Here is a 19,611-nt window from a genome sequence, read left to right as displayed (position 1 = left end):
CCGTCCGTCTCTCTCTCTCTCTCTCTCTCTCTCTCTCTCTCTCTCTCTCTCTCTCCCTCTCTCTCTCTCTCTCAGGTGCTCGGCCAGTGGCGTCACTCCAGTCTGCTATCTGTTCCATTCTATCCATTATTCAATGGCGAACTCCAACATGGCAAGCTCTCCCATGGAGGCCAAAAGAAGCGCTTCAAAGACACTCTGAAAGCTTCTCTGAAGGTCTTCAGCATCAGCCACGACACATGGGAGCTGAATGCAATGGACAGACCAAAGTGGCGTTCAGCTGTCCACAAAGGCGCCAAATCCTGTGAGGCCAACAGAATCGCTGCAGCAGAGCAACGCAGACAGGCCAGGAAAAGCAGTGCCAGCAAGTCCCCGACAGCCGCCACCATCCCCTGTCCACACTGCGTCAGAACCTTCCGGGCGCGGATTGGCCTGACCAGCCATCTGCGCACCCACAGATCCCAACCCACCCACCCCCAGGATGACTAGATGGTCCTCGTCGATCCCGACGGACGAACCACACATCCATTATTCATAAGTAGATCCAGGGTCTCTGGGTTGTTTCCAGGTACTGGGCTGTCAGTGATCTGTAGCTGTGAGCACACCCACCTGCAGGAGACCCCGTGCTTCTGGAAAATAAAGAAAAAATGACTGACTGTGGTCGTGTCAATTCTGATTGACACAATGTGGAGTGCTGCAGGGCTCAGTCCTGCCATGCTCCGTTTGGGGGCGTGGGGGGGCTAGGGGGGGGGGGGTGCTTGCTTCTTTTTTTAAACTTTAATTTAGGCAGTTGTGAACTCCGTCGGCGCGATAGCCGAGTGGTTAAAGCGCTGGACTTTGAATCTGAGGGTCCGGGGTTCGAATCCTGGTGACGGCCCTGGTGAGTAAAGGGTGGAGATTTTTCAGATCTCCCAGGTCAACATATGTGCAGACCTGCAAGTGCCTGACCCCCCCCCCCCCTCCCCCTTGTGTGTATACGCACGCAGAAGATCAAATACGCACTTAAAGATCCTGTAATCCATGTCAGCGTTCGGTGGATTATGGAAACAAGAACATACCCAGCATGCAAACTCCCGAAAACGGAGTATGGCTGCCAGCATGGCGGGGTAAATAAACAAAAATTAATGGTCATACACGTAAAATGTAACATGTCTGTCTGAGTGTGTATGTGTGCGTGCCTGAAATCTGACTGAATGACACAGGAAACAAATGATGAGCGCCCATTGGCAGCCGTCAGTCGGCTCTACCCAGGTAGGCAGCCTGTTGTACAAATGACCCCGTGTTTGTAAAACGTTTAGAGCTTGGTCTCCTACCGAGATAGGCGCTATATAAGTATCCATATCAATCAATCAATTAATTCTATCCGTTAGTACCTTTCTGTTGAAACAGCAAAAACTCTTATTACTGCTATTGTGCTGTTACGAATCGACTACTGTAATTCTCTTCTCATTGGCTATCCACATAATCTTCTTCAGCAATTTTTTTTTTTTAAACATTCAAAATGATGCTGCCCGTCTGGCTCTCAGAGTCCCACGTACTGATCACATTTCTCCCAACCTCTGCTCTCGACATTGGCTCCCCGCTGAAGCGAGAAAATTGGCGTTTCTGCTTTTCGGCTTTCCATTCCGCATGACCTACATATCTTTCTGACCTTATCAGTGTTTACACTCCCTCAAGAAATCTCCGCTCTTCCTCTGACTGTTACCTTTTGAAACTTCCTCCTGTCAGGACAAGAACCTATATGGTGAACGTTCTTTCCTCTTTGCTGCTCCTCACATCTGGAACAACCTTCCTCATCACATCCGTGCATCTGATTCTATTTCTGTCTTCCGCTGTCCACTAAAAACTCATCTTTTTAAAACCTATCTATAAGCACTCTGAGATTCCTGTTTCTCCAACACCACCCATGTCAGCTCACTTTGGATGTCTGACGAGCTGGAGAGAGAGTGTGGGGGCAGGGGGTTGGAAAAAGTGGTCGTGATGATTAATGTAATTTGTAACTTTTTTTTTCTTTCATGTAAAACGCCCTGAGCTCTGAGAGGAAGGGTGCTATACAAATGTACATTATTTTTATAATTATTAAGGGGTGTGCTTGCTGTGTGTGTTCTTGTTTCCACAACCCACCAAACGCTGGCGTGGATTACAGGATCTTAAACGTGCGTATTTGATCTTCTGCTTGCTTATACACACTAATGGGGTTTAGGCACAAGCAGGTCTGCATATATGTTGACCTGGGAAATCGGTGTGTGTGTGTGTGTGTGTGTGTGTGTGTTTGTGTGTGTGTGTGTGTGTGTGTGGCTTCTCGCTCATTCTCGCTTTTAATCAGTCAGCACACACTGTGCAAATGGAAGTGGAAAACAAAGCGGTACCTGCCCACACTGTACACTGTCTGGGTCAACCACCGACCCCTTCCCCCCCCCCCCCCCCCCCTCCCCCTGTCCATCACAGTCCGGGGACCCGCGGCCCTCCAGGTTTCCACGGGATCAGGATTCATTAAAGGAACGGCGGATCAGCGGATTAACCCCCGAGTCGGATTATCCCCGAGACTGTTAGAAGTGAGATTATCTGCCATTTTAAAACAATCGGGGGGGACTCGTGTGTGCGACCCCCAGAGAGCTGCCAGGAGAATGGGGCTGGATTTCGTTACGGCAAAAAGGAGAATGCGTTGTGTTGGTTTTGGCACATGGTGTTTTTGCATCCTCGTCTGCATATAATTGACCTGTAATTGGCCTGCTCGGACTGATCGTTTGCAAGCAGGACACAGCACAGTTTCCACCAAGATCGCTTCGGAGTCGGACGCAGTTACTCAGTGGTACTGTTTGTGATTGTGAGTACAGTGGTGGTTGTATCTGCGTGGGGTTTTGCTGTCTGTCAGTCTGTTTGTTTGTGGTGTATGTGCACGTGCGTGCACTATCAAGGTTGGATATTCTTGTTAATGAGTTTCTGATAAATATGTTTAATCGGACAGGACAAAGACCTTTTTTTGATAATTCCTTGATGTATAACGAAATACTGATACAGAAAAGGGAAAATGAATATTTGAAATGTTGAGAAACGGATAAAATACGAAATATTTCATTGAATTGCATTTTAAAAGCAAAGCAGAAAATGCATAAACAGGCAAAAGAGAGAATACACGACACTTTTCGAAACTAGACCTTCAAAGAAAGCGAGAAAGACATATGTATGTGTATGCGGTCTTTTGTTTTTTGTCGTTGTTGCTTTTCAAATGTACATCAACATATTCTAACATTGATCTATCATCAACATATTCTAACATTGATCTATCATCAACATATTCTAACATTGATCTATCATCAAGGCTGACAACTGAATCGGTTCATTTGCCAACTGTGAAATAAATGCTTTTGACAAAACATCACATGGAAGTGCTCCGGGGTATGCGCCTCATGAAAAAGACTTTGAAGCCACCGAGATTCAATACAGAGACTTTGAAGCCACCAAGATTTAATACAGAGACTTTGAAGCCACCAAAACCTAATACAGAGACTTTGAAGCCACCAAAACCTAATACAGAGACTTTGAAGCCACCAAGACTTAATACAGAGACTTTGAAGCCACCAAAACCTAATACAGAGACTTTGAAGCCACCAAGACTTAATACAGAGACTTTGAAGCCACCAAAACCTAATACAGAGACTTTGAAGCCACCAAAACCTAATACAGAGACTTTGAAGCCACCAAAGCCTAATACAGAGACTTTGAAGCCACTAAGACTTAATACAGAGACTTTGAAGCCACCAAAACTTAATACAGAGACTTTGAAGCCACCAAGACTTAATACAGAGACTTTGAAGCCACCAAAACTTAATACAGAGACTTTGAAGCCACCAAGACTTAATACAGAGACTTTGAAGCCACCAAAACATAATACAGAGACTTTGAAGCCACCAAGACTTAATACAGAGACTTTGAAGCCACCAAAACTTAATACAGAGACTTTGAAGCCACCAAAACCTAATACAGAGACTTTGAAGCCACCAAGACTTACTACAGAGACTTTGAAGCCACCAAAACGTAATATAGACTTTGAAGCCACCAAGACTTAATACAGAGACTTTGAAGCCACCAAAACCTAATGCAGAGACTTTGAAGCCACCAAAACCTAATACAGAGACTTTGAAGCCACCAAGACTTAATACAGAGACTTTGAAGTCACCAAGACTTAATACAGAGACTTTGAAGCCACCAAGATTTAATACAGAGACTTTGAAGCCACCAAAACTTAATACAGAGACTTTGAAGCCACCAAAACCTAATACAGAGACTTTGAAGCCACCAAGACTTACTACAGAGACTTTGAAGCCACCAAAACTTAATACAGAGACTTTGAAGCCACCAAAACGTAATACAGAGACTTTGAAGCCACCAAAACTTAATACATAGACTTTGAAGCCACCAAACGTAATACAGGCTTTGAAGCCACCAAGACTTAATACAGAGACTTTGAAGCCACCAAAACCTAATGCAGAGACTTTGAAGCCACCAAGACTTAATACAGAGACTTTGAAGCCACCAAAACCTAATACAGAGACTTTGAAGCCACCAAGACTTAATACAGAGACTTTGAAGTCACCAAAACTTAATACAGAGACTTTGAAGCCACCAAAACCTAATACAGAGACTTTGAAGCCACCAAAACCTAATACAGAGACTTTGAAGCCACCAAAACCTAATACAGAGACTTTGAAGCCACCAAAACCTAATACAGAGACTTTGAAGCCACCAAAACAAGACTGCTACCAAGACCTAATACCCAGAGAGTGAGAAAGAGGCTGGGGGGATGAAGGGGGCGGGGGCAGAAACATTTGTATCGTAAGAAGAAGAAGCAGAAGCGAAGAAAGTGGACGCATTTGATGCTGGGTTTGTTTGTCACGACTTCAGCAGAGAAGAAAGGAGCTGACTGACTTTCTGACTGAAGTCCCCGTTAGTCAGGAAAACGAAAGACTTGTCTCTGAAGAGGATGCGCTTTGTCTCTAAAGAGGATGTACTTTGTCTCTAAAGAGGGTGCACTTTGTCACTGAAAGGAGTGAAACCTGTTTAAAAGCGCCATGCCCTGATGGGATTCATCCAACACGGGGTGAAGCACTGTACAACTCAGCTTCAACGAATATCAACAAGTGTTTTTAACTCACTCAGTACGGCCAGTCCTCTCTTCTCCTCTACACAGACCCCTCGGATGTCCAGTGGGTGTCTGAATGACCCAGCCTTTAGCTTCCGTCGTCAGAATTGTGGTATTCTTTGTCAAAATTCACCTATTCAGTATAAGAGCCTTCTGCTTGCAATATTTTGATGGTGATAATTGGGGTGAAACGCTGTTAACGTCGTCTCTTTCGCCGTTCGTATGGAGAGAGTTAACATGTTTTACTCAGTGTGAAATGCCCTCCGTGTGGGAAATATCGATGTGTATCATCCCTGCACCAAGAGGACACTCGTGGATGTCATGAACGATCTTGGTCCTGTGGCGTTAACACCTGCTGTGGTCAGAATCTGTGAGAAAGTGGTGGTGGTTCACTTGCAGGGCTTGTCCAGCTCTTCTTAGATCTCTCCGCTTGACCAACAGGAGGAACGGGAATGCAGATGATGCTTTGCTTTTCGTTGCTTTTCGTTTTGATTCAATTTGCTTGTGAACATCTTGCTTTCCATTTTCTTAATTTCCATTTCTGATAATATATGTACAGTTTTGCATAGTTACTCACAAAAGAAAGGGAAAAGAACAAAATGAAATATAAATCAGAAATGCATATACATATGAATGAAGGATTTTTCTTTTGATTAAAAAATTAACGATAGAAATAAAAGATACACAATGAACGAGGTATCGAATTTGAGAGGAAACGCACAATCACTGAAAATATAACCATCATTTTTTCTTCTTTTTTTTTTTACTTACTCTGCTTACATTGTACTACACAAAGGGTTGTTCCTGGCAAAATTATGTAGAAAAATCCACTTCGACAGGAAAAACAAATAAAACTGCACGCAGAAAAAAATACAAAAAATGGGTGGCACTGTAGTGTAGCGACACGCTCTCCCTGGGAGGAGAGCAGCCCGAATTTCACACAGAGAAATCTGTTGTGATAAAAAGAAATACAAAAATACAAATACTTCTGTTCATGTGAAACATTGAATTTCTGTGTTTGTGAGTGGACAACAATAACATTCTTGATCCAGTGGCATTGTGCAGTGTCATTACATACAAGGCCTACGAGAGTCTTTAGATTTATGTTTTATAGATATTGCAGCTTTTACTTTTCAAAGATTTATATTTTACAGTTATCGCAGCCTTTACTTTTCAGACTATATTGTTAAATGTTGTTTCCAAGTAGAGGTACATATGCCAACCTTTTTTCTTTCTTAAAACTATATGCATTTCACATGCGATCATTAAATTCTATTTTTCAATTTTATGTCTAGAGACAATATGTTTTCCAAATGAATGAATATTTGGAGTGCGTTTATCTAATCTGCATGTTTATAAATACGATTTCCCTTGGAGGACTAGCAAATCAAAAACCGTCAGCAGTTATATCAGCGTGGAAACAAAAAATGGTTAAATGTGAATTAAATTTCAAATTTGCGCAGACTGTACATTTTGTTTTTAATACCTGTTCAAAGCTGAACCAAAAACATTTACTATGCTCACATCGCCAGAAGATATGCTCGATACTGTCTTCAGTTCAGTTCAATTTCTCAAGGATGCAAACTGAAAAAAAAAGAAGTCAGTTAATATCATTTGCTATTCCCATTTCTTTCAAGACAACATTCCTATGATTTTGTGCACGATGAGAAATTGTAGCCACTCTAACTTATCTCATATACTCTGCATTTTTTTTTTTAAACCTTTGCCCAGACAATATTTCCTCCTAGTTTCTCAGACCACTTGTGACAAGAATTGAAGTGTGTCATCCAGCATCAAAGCATCATTGTTGCTCCTTGATCCCTGGAATGTGAATATATTGCTTTCAATACCCCAGGTGTGTCAAGACTATTCTGTCTGGTTGATATATTCTTTAAAAACCCCAGGTGTGTCAAGACTATTCTGTCTGGTTGATATATTCTTTAAAAACCCCAGGTGTGTCAAGACTATTCTGTCTGGTTGATATATTCTTTAAAAAACCCAGGTGTGTCAAGACTATTCTGTCTGGTTGATATATTCTTTCAATACCCCAGGTGTGTCAAGACTATTCTGTCTGGTTGATATATTCTTTCAATACCCCAGGTGTGTCAAGACTATTCTGTCTGGTTGATATATTCTTTCAATAACCCCAGGTGTGTCAAGACAATTCTGTCTGGTTGATATATTCTTTCAATACCCCAGGTGTGTCAAGACTATTCTGTCTGGTTGATATATTCTTTCAATACCCCAGGTGTGTCAAGACTATTCTGTCTGGTTGATATATTCTTTCAATACCCCAGGTGTGTCAAGACTATTCTGTCTGGTTGATATATTCTTTCAATACCCCAGGTGTGTCAAGACTATTCTGTCTGGTTGATATATTCTTTCAATACCCCAGGTGTGTCAAGACTATTCTGTCTGGTTGATATATTCTTTCAATACCCCAGGTGTGTCAAGACTATTCTGTCTGGTTGATATATTCTTTCAATACCCCAGGTGTGTCAAGACTATTCTGTCTGGTTGATATATTCTTTCAATACCCCAGGTGTGTCAAGACTATTCTGTCTGGTTGATATATTCTTTCAATACCCCAGGTGTGTCAAGACTATTCTGTCTGGTTGATATATTCTTTCAATACCCCAGGTGTGTCAAGACTATTCTGTCTGGTTGATATATTCTTTCAATACCCCAGGTGTGTCAAGACTATTCTGTCTGGTTGATATATTCTTTCAATACCCCAGGTGTGTCAAGACTATTCTGTCTGGTTGATATATTCTTTCAATACCCCAGGTGTGTCAAGACTATTCTGTCTGGTTGATATATTCTTTCAATACCCCAGGTGTGTCAAGACTATCTGTCTGGTTGATATATTCTTTCAATACCCCAGGTGTGTCAAGACTATTCTGTCTGGTTGATATATTCTTTCAATACCCCAGGTGTGTCAAGACTATTCTGTCTGGTTGATATATTCTTTCAATACCCCAGGTGTGTCAAGACTATTCTGTCTGGTTGATATATTCTTTCAATACCACAGGTGTGTCAAGACAATTCTGTCTGGTTGATATATTCTTTAAAAACCCCAGGTGTGTCAAGACTATTCTGTCTGGTTGATATATTCTTTCAATACCCCAGGTGTGTCAAGACTATTCTGTCTGGTTGATATATTAAGTTCTACCTTTTGTATGTACTTCTGGATTGCTCTCAAACAACCGTTGTAGGCAAAAAAAATGTACATTTATGTATTTTCTGTTGAAATCATTTTGGGTAAGATAAATTCCATTCACATTCAAAAAGTGTCAAACATAGTAAATGCCTTTGATTAATCCAGCTTCTAGAATTTATGGTACTATTTCCAGTTTTGAAATGATCATTACAGAAAACTGGTTCTGCCTGAAGATGTATGCCTTATTTAGGTTTCCATTGACAACAAAATTCTCTATATGCTTCAAAAGCATGTTTCCAAAATAAATGATTGTTTCTATTGCGCAGTACACAGACAGGTTAATATTTTTCCTAATTTCATTGAGAAAAGGGAACATGTGACGAAAAACCGAGGTCCCGTGTGTAGCATGCACTTAGCGCACGTAAAAGAACCCAATCAACAAAAAGGTTGTCCCTGACAAAATTCTACAGAAAAATTCAGTTTGTCAGGAAATCAAAACGATACGCTTGCAGGCAGAAAACAGAAAAAAGGTGGCGCTGCATTATGGCTACACGCTCTCCCTGTAGAGATCATCATTAGGGAATGTCATGCTCACGTTGTTTTCAGGATAAACTTTCAATTATCAGTGTCACAAAGATATGTGTACAACATCTGCCGACTGCTGTCATCTGTCACACGAAACATAATTATTGAGATTTATAGACGTTTATCGAACTGATGAATATTGTTTGGTTTGGTTGATTTTTATTCATGGTTCAATATGTGTGTGTGACTCTCTGTGTGTGTGTGTGTGTGTGTGTGTGGCTGTGTGTGTGTGTGGCTCTGTGTGTGTGTGTGTGGGTGTGTGTGTGTGTGTGTGTGTGTGTGTGTGTGGCTCTGTGTGTGTATGTGTGTGTGTGGCTGTGTGGCTGTGTGTGTGTGTGTGTGTGGCTGTGTCGTTGTATATGTACAGGTGACGTCAGGGAGAAAGCCGTGTCATAGGAGCAGAGGGAAAACCTGACAGCATGGTGACGTCATTGTTGACCTGTGTCCTTCCCCTGGTCCTCCTTGCTGACCCAGGGTCTGGTCAGTTCTCCAGCAGGAAGGGGCGGGGGGGGGGGGGGGGGGAATGGGGAGGGGGCTGTGACAGTTTCTGCAGCTGTTGTAACGATTATATACCCTTCCTTCTGCAGTCGTTCGGAACAGCGAATCTCCTTCAAAGTATGAATGGTGGCTCCGGTGAAAACAGTTGTCCCTGCAGAAATGGACAGTATCAGAAAGGCATTGGTTTCTTCTCTTTTCTTGTCTTCTGTTTTAGTGGGAGAGAGGGGAGCAGGGGGTGGGGGGGGGGTGGAAGGATGGTGGGGGAGTGATTGTTACAGGTAGGGAGAGAGGACCACATTGTACATGTGTGTGTTTTGATGTTTTTGCTTTTTGACTGAGCGGTAAAACCGTTCACATCACAGCCACCAACGGAACTCACCATTGAAACGGCTGAGAAACTTCACTGTCCACCCGATAAAACTTTACAGACAGCTGTTATCATCCTGGTGATTTCCAGCTTCGTATCAGCCATGTCGGTTTCTCGTTGGGGTCTAATGTTCTGTTTGGTTACTTTGGTTGTTTTGCTGATCGATAGTGTTTGGCTGACTTTGTAGTCCAAGAACTGAAAGCTAATTCAGAATGGTGTTGCTCATCAATTGATTCAGATTCCGGTATGATTTTTTGTATGATATTTTATCCGAAATAAAAACGAAAAAGAATTTACAAATTGGACTCTGTCAAAGAGACATTTTACTATCAGATATCTACTTGCTTGTATCAACGATATTATACAAGGATGAATAAGAATGTGTGAATAAATAGCCAGATAGAATATTTATTCGTTTGGATAAACTTAATGCGTAATAGGATTTAGCCACATAAATAATTATCGTGTGTGTGATACCACTCTGGGTGTGGCGAGTGGGGATGGTTTTGTGTTTGTGTGAGAGAGAGGGAGACAGAGAGACAGAGAGAAAGAGGAAGAGACAGATAGACACACAGACTGACAAGACACAGAGAGAGAGAGAGATGTAATCCAACATAGTCTCACATACTTCTATGGTTCTATGGCTGACGTCAACGTTTGTGCTCACGTTCATACCTGTTCTTTGCGTCTGTCCTTACCTGCGCGCGTGGCTCTTGCGTGCGTGCGTGTGTGTGTGTGTGTGTGTATACGTGTGAGTGTGATCGTGCGTGTATGTGCACGTGCATGTGTTACAGGCCAGTGCACGGGGAACGTACAGGCTGACATGGTGTTCGTGCTGGATGCCTCAGGCAGTGTGGGGTCCTCCAACTTCCAGACCATGCTCTCCTTTGTGCAGGACCTGGTCAGCGGCTTTGACATCGGCTCCAACAAGGTACACCGTCACGTAGAGGGGGCAGGGGGGGGGGGCGGGGGGGGGGGGTGGGGGCGTAGGAAGCCTGATTCTTTATGTACAGGGTGTGATGGATAAACACGGAATGTGTTTTGTTTTTATACATATTGCCGTCGCCCAAAAGCAAGCTGGCAAATAAACGAAAAAAAAACAACAAAAAACCAACAACAACAAAAAAAAACACATCAAACAACACATCACTACTATTCATTTCGTAGTGGTGGTGGTGTTGGATGTGAATGTGTATGGTGGTGGTGTGTGTGTTGTTGTTGTTGATGATGTTTTCTGTTGTGTTTTTGTTTTGTTGTTGTTGTTGTTGTTGTTGTTGTTGTTGTGTGTGTGTGTGTGTGTGTGTGTGTGTGTGTGTGTGTGTGTGTGTGTGTGTGTGTGTGCTGTTGATGATGATGATGACGATGATTATGGTAATGGTGATGGTGATGGTGATGATGGTGATGGTGATCATGATGATGATGATGATGGTGATGATGGTGATGATGATGATGATGGTGATGATGATGATGATGATGATGGTGATGATGATGATGGTGATAGTGATGATGATGATGCCGATGATGATCATGATGATGGTGATGATGATCGTGATGATGGTGGTGATGATGATGGTGATGATGGTGGTGATGGTGATGATGATAATGATGATGATGGTAATGATGATGATGATGATGATGATGATGATGATGATGGTAATGATGATGATCATGATGATGATGATGATGATCATCATCATCATGATGATGATGTGTGTGTGACCAGGTGCGCGTTGGGGTGCAGAAGTTCTCCAGCAGCACCAACACGGAGTTCAACCTCAACACCTACTATGACCAGACCGCCATCAACACCGCCGTGGCCAACATCTACTACTCTGGAGGGACCACCAACACAGGTGCTTACATGTCCTGGAGAACAACCACCACCACCACGACGACGATGATGATGATGATGACGATGACTGTGTTATGGTGGCAGGGGCAAAGTGCTGGGTCTGGGTGTGATGATGATCATCATCATGACGATGAGGACGACGTCACCGGTGGGGGTGGGGGTGGGGGTGGGGGGGGGGGGTGAAGGAATGACGATGGGGATGTCATGGCTCTGGTGATAATGACGATGATGATGATGATGATGATGGTGGTGGTGGTGGTGGTGGTGGTGGTGATGATGATGATGGTGATGATGATGGTGGTGGTGGTGATGATGACGATGATGATGGCGATGATGATGATGATGATGATGGTGATGATAATGACGATGATGATGATGATAATGATGGTGATGATGATGATGATGATGATGATGATGATGATGATGTTGGTGGTGGTGATGACGACGATGACGATGATGATGATGACGATGATAGCGATGATGATGGCGATGACGATGACGATGATGATGATGATGATAAATACGAAAGCCATAGTTTGTTATTGATGATGGATGGTAGTGACGACGACGATGGTGACGGCGATAGTGATGATTAGAGCAATATTGATGATAATGGCGATGATGACGATTATTGTGATGTTAGTGATGATGATGATCATCATCATTATCATCCTCATCGGAGTCGACGGTTTCGTCTTATTTGTTGTCATGATCATTATATCGATGTGTCAGATTTAGGCACCACCATCATCATCATCATCACCACCATTATTATCATCATAATCATCATCATCACCATCAATATCATCATCATCATCATCACCACCACCACCATTATTATCATCATAATCATCATCATCATCATCATCATCATCATCAACACCACCATTATTATTATCATCATAATCATCATCATCACCATCAATATCATCATCATAATCATCACCACCACAACCATTATTATCATCATAATCATCATCATCACCATCGATATCATCATCATCATCATCATCAACACCACCACCACCATTATTATCATCATAATCATCATCATCACCATCAATATCATCATCATCATCATCATCACCACCACCACCACCACCACTACCACCACCGCCATCATCATCACCACCACCACCACCACCACCACCATCATCATCATCATCATCATCATCATCACCACCACCACCACCACCACCACCACCATCATCATCATCATCATCACCACCACCACCACCACCACCACCACCACCACCATCATCATCATCATCATCATCAACATCATCACCGTCACCACCACTACCGCCACCACCACCATCATCATTATCATCATCATCATCACCACCACCACCACTACCGTTATTATCATCATCATCAACATCATCACCGTCACCACCACTACCGCCACCACCACCATCATCATTATCATCATCATCATCACCACCACCACCACTACCGTTATTGTCATCATAATCATCATCATTACCATCATCAATATCATCATCATCATCACCATCAATGTCATCATCATCATCACCATCACTACCACCACCACCACCACCGCCACCACCACCATCATCATCATCATCATCATCATCATCATCACCACCACCACCACCACCACCACCACTACCATCATCATCATCATCATCATCAACATCATCACCACCACCAACACCACCATCATCATCATCATCATTATCATCAACATCATCACCGTCACCACCACTACCGCCACCACCACCATCATCATTATCATCATCATCATCACCACCACCACCACTACCGTTATTATCATCATAATCATCATCATCACCATCAATATCATCATCATCATCACCATCAATGTCATCATCATCATCACCATCATCACCATCACCACCACCACCGCCACCACCACCATCATCATCATCATCATCAACAACATCATCATCAACATCATCATCATCATCATCACCACCACCACCACCACCATCATCATCATCATCAACAACATCATCATCAACATCATCATCATCATCATCACCACCACCACCACCACCACCATCATCATCATCACCATCATCACCATCACTACCACCACCACCACCATCATCATCATCATCATCAACAACATCATCACCATCATCATCATCATCATCATCACCATCACTACCACCACCACCATCATCATCATCATCATCATCAACAACATCATCATCATCACCACCACCACCACCATCATCATCATCATCATCAACAACAACAACATCATCATCATCATCATCACCATCATCACCATCATCATCATCATCACCACATGGACATCCTCACCATCATCATGATGCAGGTGATGAACGTGATGACGGTGTGGTGAACAGGCGGGGCCCTGGAGTACCTACGGACCACCATGTTCACCTCAGGGAACGGGGACCGGTCCTCAGTGACCAACCTCGGGGTCATCCTGTCCGACGGCGTGTCCAATGACGCCTCCTACACCGCCACCCAGGCCGCCTATGCTCGTAATGCGGGTAGGTGTGGGCTGTGCTTGCCACCCGGGTGTGTTACGTCCGTTCTGTGTGACTCGCCTTCGTCCTAATGTGTATGATTTGCTTTTCAATATTATATTTTAATTACTATATCATATCGAAGCTATGCTAAGTCGTGCCATGCCACACTATACAATGCTATGCTGTTCCACCCTGTCCTTTTGTTGCATGTCATATGATGATGATGATGATAATAATAAGAAGAAGAAGAAGAAAGTATACCACATGATAACGCGAGCTTCAGGACGAATCCCAAAAGCCATCAGCTAATGTATGGGAGATGTCTTCACAGCAGACAAAGTGTACTCAGCTTGGTTCTGAAGGGCTATAGTGTGTTTGTCTGCTGCCCCATCCCGTGCCGCTGTGTGCACTGTCACTGACCTTCACCCCTTTCTCTCCACGTCACTGACCTTCACCCCTTTCTCTACGACACTGTCCTTCACCCCTTTCTCCACGTCACTGTCACTGACCTTCACCCCTTTCTCTCCACGGCACTGACCTTCACCCCTCTCTCCACGTCACTGTCCTTCACCCCTTTCTCTCCACGTCACTGACCTTCACCCCTTTCTCTCCACGTCACTGACCTTCACCCCTTTCTCTCCACGGCACTGACCTTCACCCCTTTCTCCACGTCACTGTCCTTCACCCCTTTCTCTCCACGTCACTGACCTTCACCCCTTTCTCTTCACGGCACTGTCCTTCACCCCTTTCTCCACGTCACTGACCTTCACCCCTTTCTCTCCACGTCACTGACCTTCACCCCTTTCTCCACGTCACTGTCCTTCACCCCTTTCTCCACGTCACTGTCCTTCATCCCTTTCACCACGTCACTGTCCTTCACCCCTTTCTCCAGGTCACTGTCCTTCACCCCTTTCTCCACGTCACTGTCCTTCATCCCTTTCTCCACGTCACTGTCCTTCACCCCTTTCTCCACGTCACTGACCTTCACCCCTTTCACCACGTCACTGTCCTTCATCCCTTTCACCAGGTCACTGACCTTCATCCCTTTCTCGACGTCATTGTCACTGACCTTCACCCCTTTCTCCGCGTCACTGTCCTTCACCCCTTTCTCCACGTCACTGACAACTACCCCCTTTCTCCACGTCACTGTCCTTCACCCCTTTCTCTCCACGTCACTGACCTTCACCCCTTTCTCTCCACGGCACTGACCTTCACCCCTTTCTCCACGTCACTGTCCTTCACCCCTTTCTCTCCACGTCACTGACCTTCACCCCTTTCTCCACGTCACTGTCACTGACCTTCACGTCACCTTCACCCCTTTCTCTCCACGTCACTGACCTTCACCCCTTTCTCTCCACGGCACTGACCTTCACCCCTTTCTCCACGTCACTGTCCTTCACCCCTTTCTCTCCACGTCACTGACCTTCACCCCTTTCTCCACGTCACTGTCACTGACCTTCACCCCTTTCTCTCCACGGCACTGACCTTCACCCCTTTCTCCACGTCACTGACCTTCACCCCTTTCTCCACGTCACTGTCCTTCACCCCTTTCTCCACGTCACTGTCACTGACCTTCACCCCTTTCTCTCCACGTCACTGTCCTTCACCCCCTTTCTCCATGTCACTGTCCTTCACCCCTTTCTCCACGTCACTGTCACTGACCTTCACCCATTTCTCCACGTCACTGTCCTTCACCCCCTTTCTCCATGTCACTGACCTTCACCCCTTTCTCCACGTCACTGTCACTGTCCTTCATCCCTTTCTCCACGGCACTGACCTTCACCCTATTCTCTCCACGTCACTGTCCTTCATCCCTTTCTCCACGTCACTGACCTTTACCCCTTTCTCCACGTCACTGACCTTCACCCCACCTTCAACCCTTTCTCCATGTCACTGGCCTTCACCCCTTTCTCTCCACGTCACTGACCTTCACCCCTTTCTCCACGCCACTGTCCTTCACCCCTTTCTCCACGTCACTGTCCTTCATCCCTTTCTCCACGTCACTGACCTTCACCCCTTTCTCCACGGCACTGTCCTTCACCCCTTTCTCTCCACGTCACTGACCTTCATCCCTTTCTCCACGTCACTGACCTTCACCCCTTTCTCCACGTCACTGACCTTCACCCGTTTCTCCAGGCACGCAGCTCCGGTCCTCTGACCAGCATGAAAGGTACTGCTTTGTGTCACACTCTGTTGAGCCGTGATGCCCGTGCTGTTACCCGCCTACACGGACAAGTTAACATGCTATAACACGTCATTCACATGCTATAGCACGTCATGTCATGTCAAGCTACGCTTCCCAGACATCTCCCTGTGTACTGTCCCGGAACTCTATGGTGTGCTACATTACGTCCCTCCATACAATGCTGTGCTGTGCTACATTACGTCATGTCATATAATGCTCTGCTGTGTTACATTACGTCATGCCATACAATGTTGTGCTGACGTCAAGCCTTATATTGTTCTGCTATGATACATTACGTCATGCCATATAATGCTGTGTTGTGTTACATTGCTACGTTATGCCATATAATGCTGTGTTGTGCTACATTACGTAATGTCTTATCATGCTGTGCTGTGTTACATTACGTCATGCCATATAATGCTCTGCTGTGATATATTACGTCATACCATTTGATGCTCTGCTGTGCTACTTTACGTCACGCCTTTATTATGTTGTGCTGTGTTACATTACGTCATACCATACCATGATGTGCTCTGCTACATTACGTCATGCCATACTATGCTGTGCTCTGCTACATTACGTCATGCCATACCATGATGTGCTCTGCTACATTACGTCATGCCATACCATGCTGCGATGTGCTACTTAACGTCATGGCATGCAATACTCTGTTGTGTTACCTTATGTCATGCCCTATAATGCTCTGTTGTGCTACTTTACGTCATGCCATACCTTCCTGTGCTATGCTACATTACGTTATGCCATATAATGCTCTGCTGTGATACATTACGTCATGCCATACCTTCCTGTGCTATGCTACATTACGTTATGCCATATAATGCTCTGCTGTGATACATTACGTCATGCCATACCTTCCTGTGCTATGCTACATTACGTCATGCCATATAATGCTCTGCTGTGCCACATTACGTCATGCCATACCTTGCTGTACTGTACTACTTAACGTCATGCCATATAATGCTCTGCTGTGCTACTTTACGTCATGCTATACCATGCTGTGCAGTGCCACTGGATACATTACCACGCCATGGTATACTATACCACACTATACTTTACCTGACCAAACTATGCCATAACTACACTGCATTGTTATAATACGCCATACCATACTAACGGATATTATATACTACACATCGCCGTAACAAAATGTGTAACACTACACTACACTACACTACACTACACCAAACTGTGCGACATACTACGCCATTGTTTGCAGGCATCACCCTGTTCTCCATCGGCATCGGGTCGGGCATCCCTCTCTCGGAGCTGAACGAGATTGCCACAGACCCGGACTCGGACCACGTGTTCTCCGTGTCCAGCTTTTCCGCCTTGTCCGGCATCACGTCCGCCTTCCAGGCCCAGGCTTGTCCCGCTGGTCAGAGACGTGGGGGGTCGGGGGGGGGGGGGGGGGTAGAGGGAGAGAGAGTGGGGATAGAAGGGGATGGTGATGGGGGGGGGGTGTGAGGGTGGGTACTGGTTTGTTGAAAGATGGCTCGGTGCGTGGAGATGTTTTGGCTGGAGAAGTATTTGTGTGACTCACTGTGTAGAGATGTTTTGGCTGGAGAAGTGTTTGTCTGACTCACTGTGTAGAGATGTTTGGCTGGAGAAGTGTTTGACAGACTCACTGTGTAGAGATGTTTGGCTGGAGAAGTGTTTGTCTGACTCACTGTGTAGAGATGTTTGGCTGGAGAAGTGTTTGACTGACTCACTGTGTAGAGATGTTTGGCTGGAGAAGTGTTTGACTGACTCACTGTGTAGAGACGTTTGGCTGGAGAAGTGTTTGACTGACTCACTGTGTAGAGACGTTTGGCTGGAGAAGTGTTTGACTGACTCACTGTGTAGAGATGTTTGGCTGGAGAAGTGTTTGACTGACTCACTGTGTAGAGATGTTTGGCTGGAGAAGTGTTTGTCTGACTCACTGTGTAGAGATGTTTGGCTGGAGATGTGTTTGACTGACTCACTGTGTAGAGATGTTTTGGCTGGAGATGTGTTTGACTGACTCACTGTGTAGAGATGTTTGGCTGGAGAAGTGTTTGACTGACTCACTGTGTAGAGATGTTTGACTGACTCACTGTGTAGAGATGTTTGGCTGGAGATGTGTTTGACTGACTCACTGTGTAGAGATGTTTCATTGGCGTATTGAGTGACTGTCCAACAGTTCATTGACGTACTGAGTGACTGTCCAACAGTTCATTGACGTACTGAGTGACTGTCCTACAGTTCATTGACGTACTGAGTGACTGTTCACTGACGTACTGACTGACAGTTCATTGACGTACTGACTGACAGTTCACTGACGTATTGAGTGACAGTTCATTGACGTACTGATTGTTCACTGACGTACTGAGTAACAGTTCACTGACGTACTGACTAACAGTTCACTGACGTATTGAGTGACAGTTCATTGACGTACTGACAGTTCACTGACGTACTGACTGACAGTTCACTGACGTACTGACTGACAGTTCACTGACGTACTGACTGACAGTTCACTGACGTACTGACAGTTCACTGACGTACTGACTGACAGTTCACTGACGTACTGAGCGACAGTTCATTGACGCACTGACTGACAGTTCACTGACGTACTGACTGTCCAACAGTTCACTGACGTACTGACTGACAGTTCACTGACGTACTGACTGCCTGGCAGTGAACGGGAACTGGGGGAGCTGGGGGTCGTGGGGTGGGTGCACCAAGACCTGCGGCACGGGCACCAAGACTCGAACCCGGGCCTGCGACAACCCGGCCCCCTCCAACGGTGGTTCCGACTGCTCCGGATCCGGGACTGATTCCAGCAACTGTAACACACAGGGCTGTCCCGGTGAGTCGGGTGGATGGCTGGTGGATGTATGAGGGGTTGTCTGGGTGAGAGACTGGGTAGTTGTCTGGGTGGATGGATGGGTGGCAGTCTTGGTTGATGATTAGGTGATTGTCTGTGTGGAAGAATGGATGGTTGGATGGCTGGCTGGATGGATGGTTGTCAGGGTGGATGGATGGATAGATAGATGGATGGATGGGTGGTTGTCAGGGTGGATGGATGGGTGGTTGTCAGGGTGGATGGATGGTTGTCAGGGTGGATGGATGGGTGGATGGGTGGTTGTCAGGGTGGATGGATGGTTGTCAGGGTGGATGGATGGATGGTTGTCAGGGTGGATGGATGGATAGATGGATGGATGGATGGTTGTCAGGGTGGATGGATGGATAGATGGATGGTTGTCAGGGTGGATGGATGGATAGATGGATGGTTGTCAGGGTGGATGGATAGGTGGATGGATGGATGGTTGTCAGGGTGGATGGATGGATAGATGGAT

The 19,611-nt window shown here is 45.1% G+C and overlaps 1 protein-coding gene across 1 annotated transcript in view; it reads left to right on the top strand.

Annotated features, from left to right (window-relative positions):
* The first annotated feature begins 9,304 nt into the window (after positions 1-9,304).
* Positions 9,305-19,611, top strand: part of LOC143302003 (hemicentin-1-like) — a 36,182-nt gene continuing 25,875 nt past the window's right edge. The window contains exons 1-6 of the mRNA XM_076616487.1: positions 9,305-9,365; positions 10,545-10,681; positions 11,474-11,603; positions 13,963-14,112; positions 17,514-17,672; positions 18,951-19,121. Of these exons, the coding sequence (XP_076472602.1) occupies positions 9,305-9,365; positions 10,545-10,681; positions 11,474-11,603; positions 13,963-14,112; positions 17,514-17,672; positions 18,951-19,121 (808 nt within the window). The remainder of the gene's footprint in view (positions 9,366-10,544; positions 10,682-11,473; positions 11,604-13,962; positions 14,113-17,513; positions 17,673-18,950; positions 19,122-19,611) is intronic.

Source organism: Babylonia areolata, chromosome 28 (assembly GCF_041734735.1).
Source record: "Babylonia areolata isolate BAREFJ2019XMU chromosome 28, ASM4173473v1, whole genome shotgun sequence".
NCBI classification, from domain to species: domain Eukaryota; kingdom Metazoa; phylum Mollusca; class Gastropoda; order Neogastropoda; family Buccinidae; genus Babylonia; species Babylonia areolata.
Note: the sequence above shows the minus strand (reverse complement) of the source record. Positions and strands in the feature narration are given on the sequence as shown.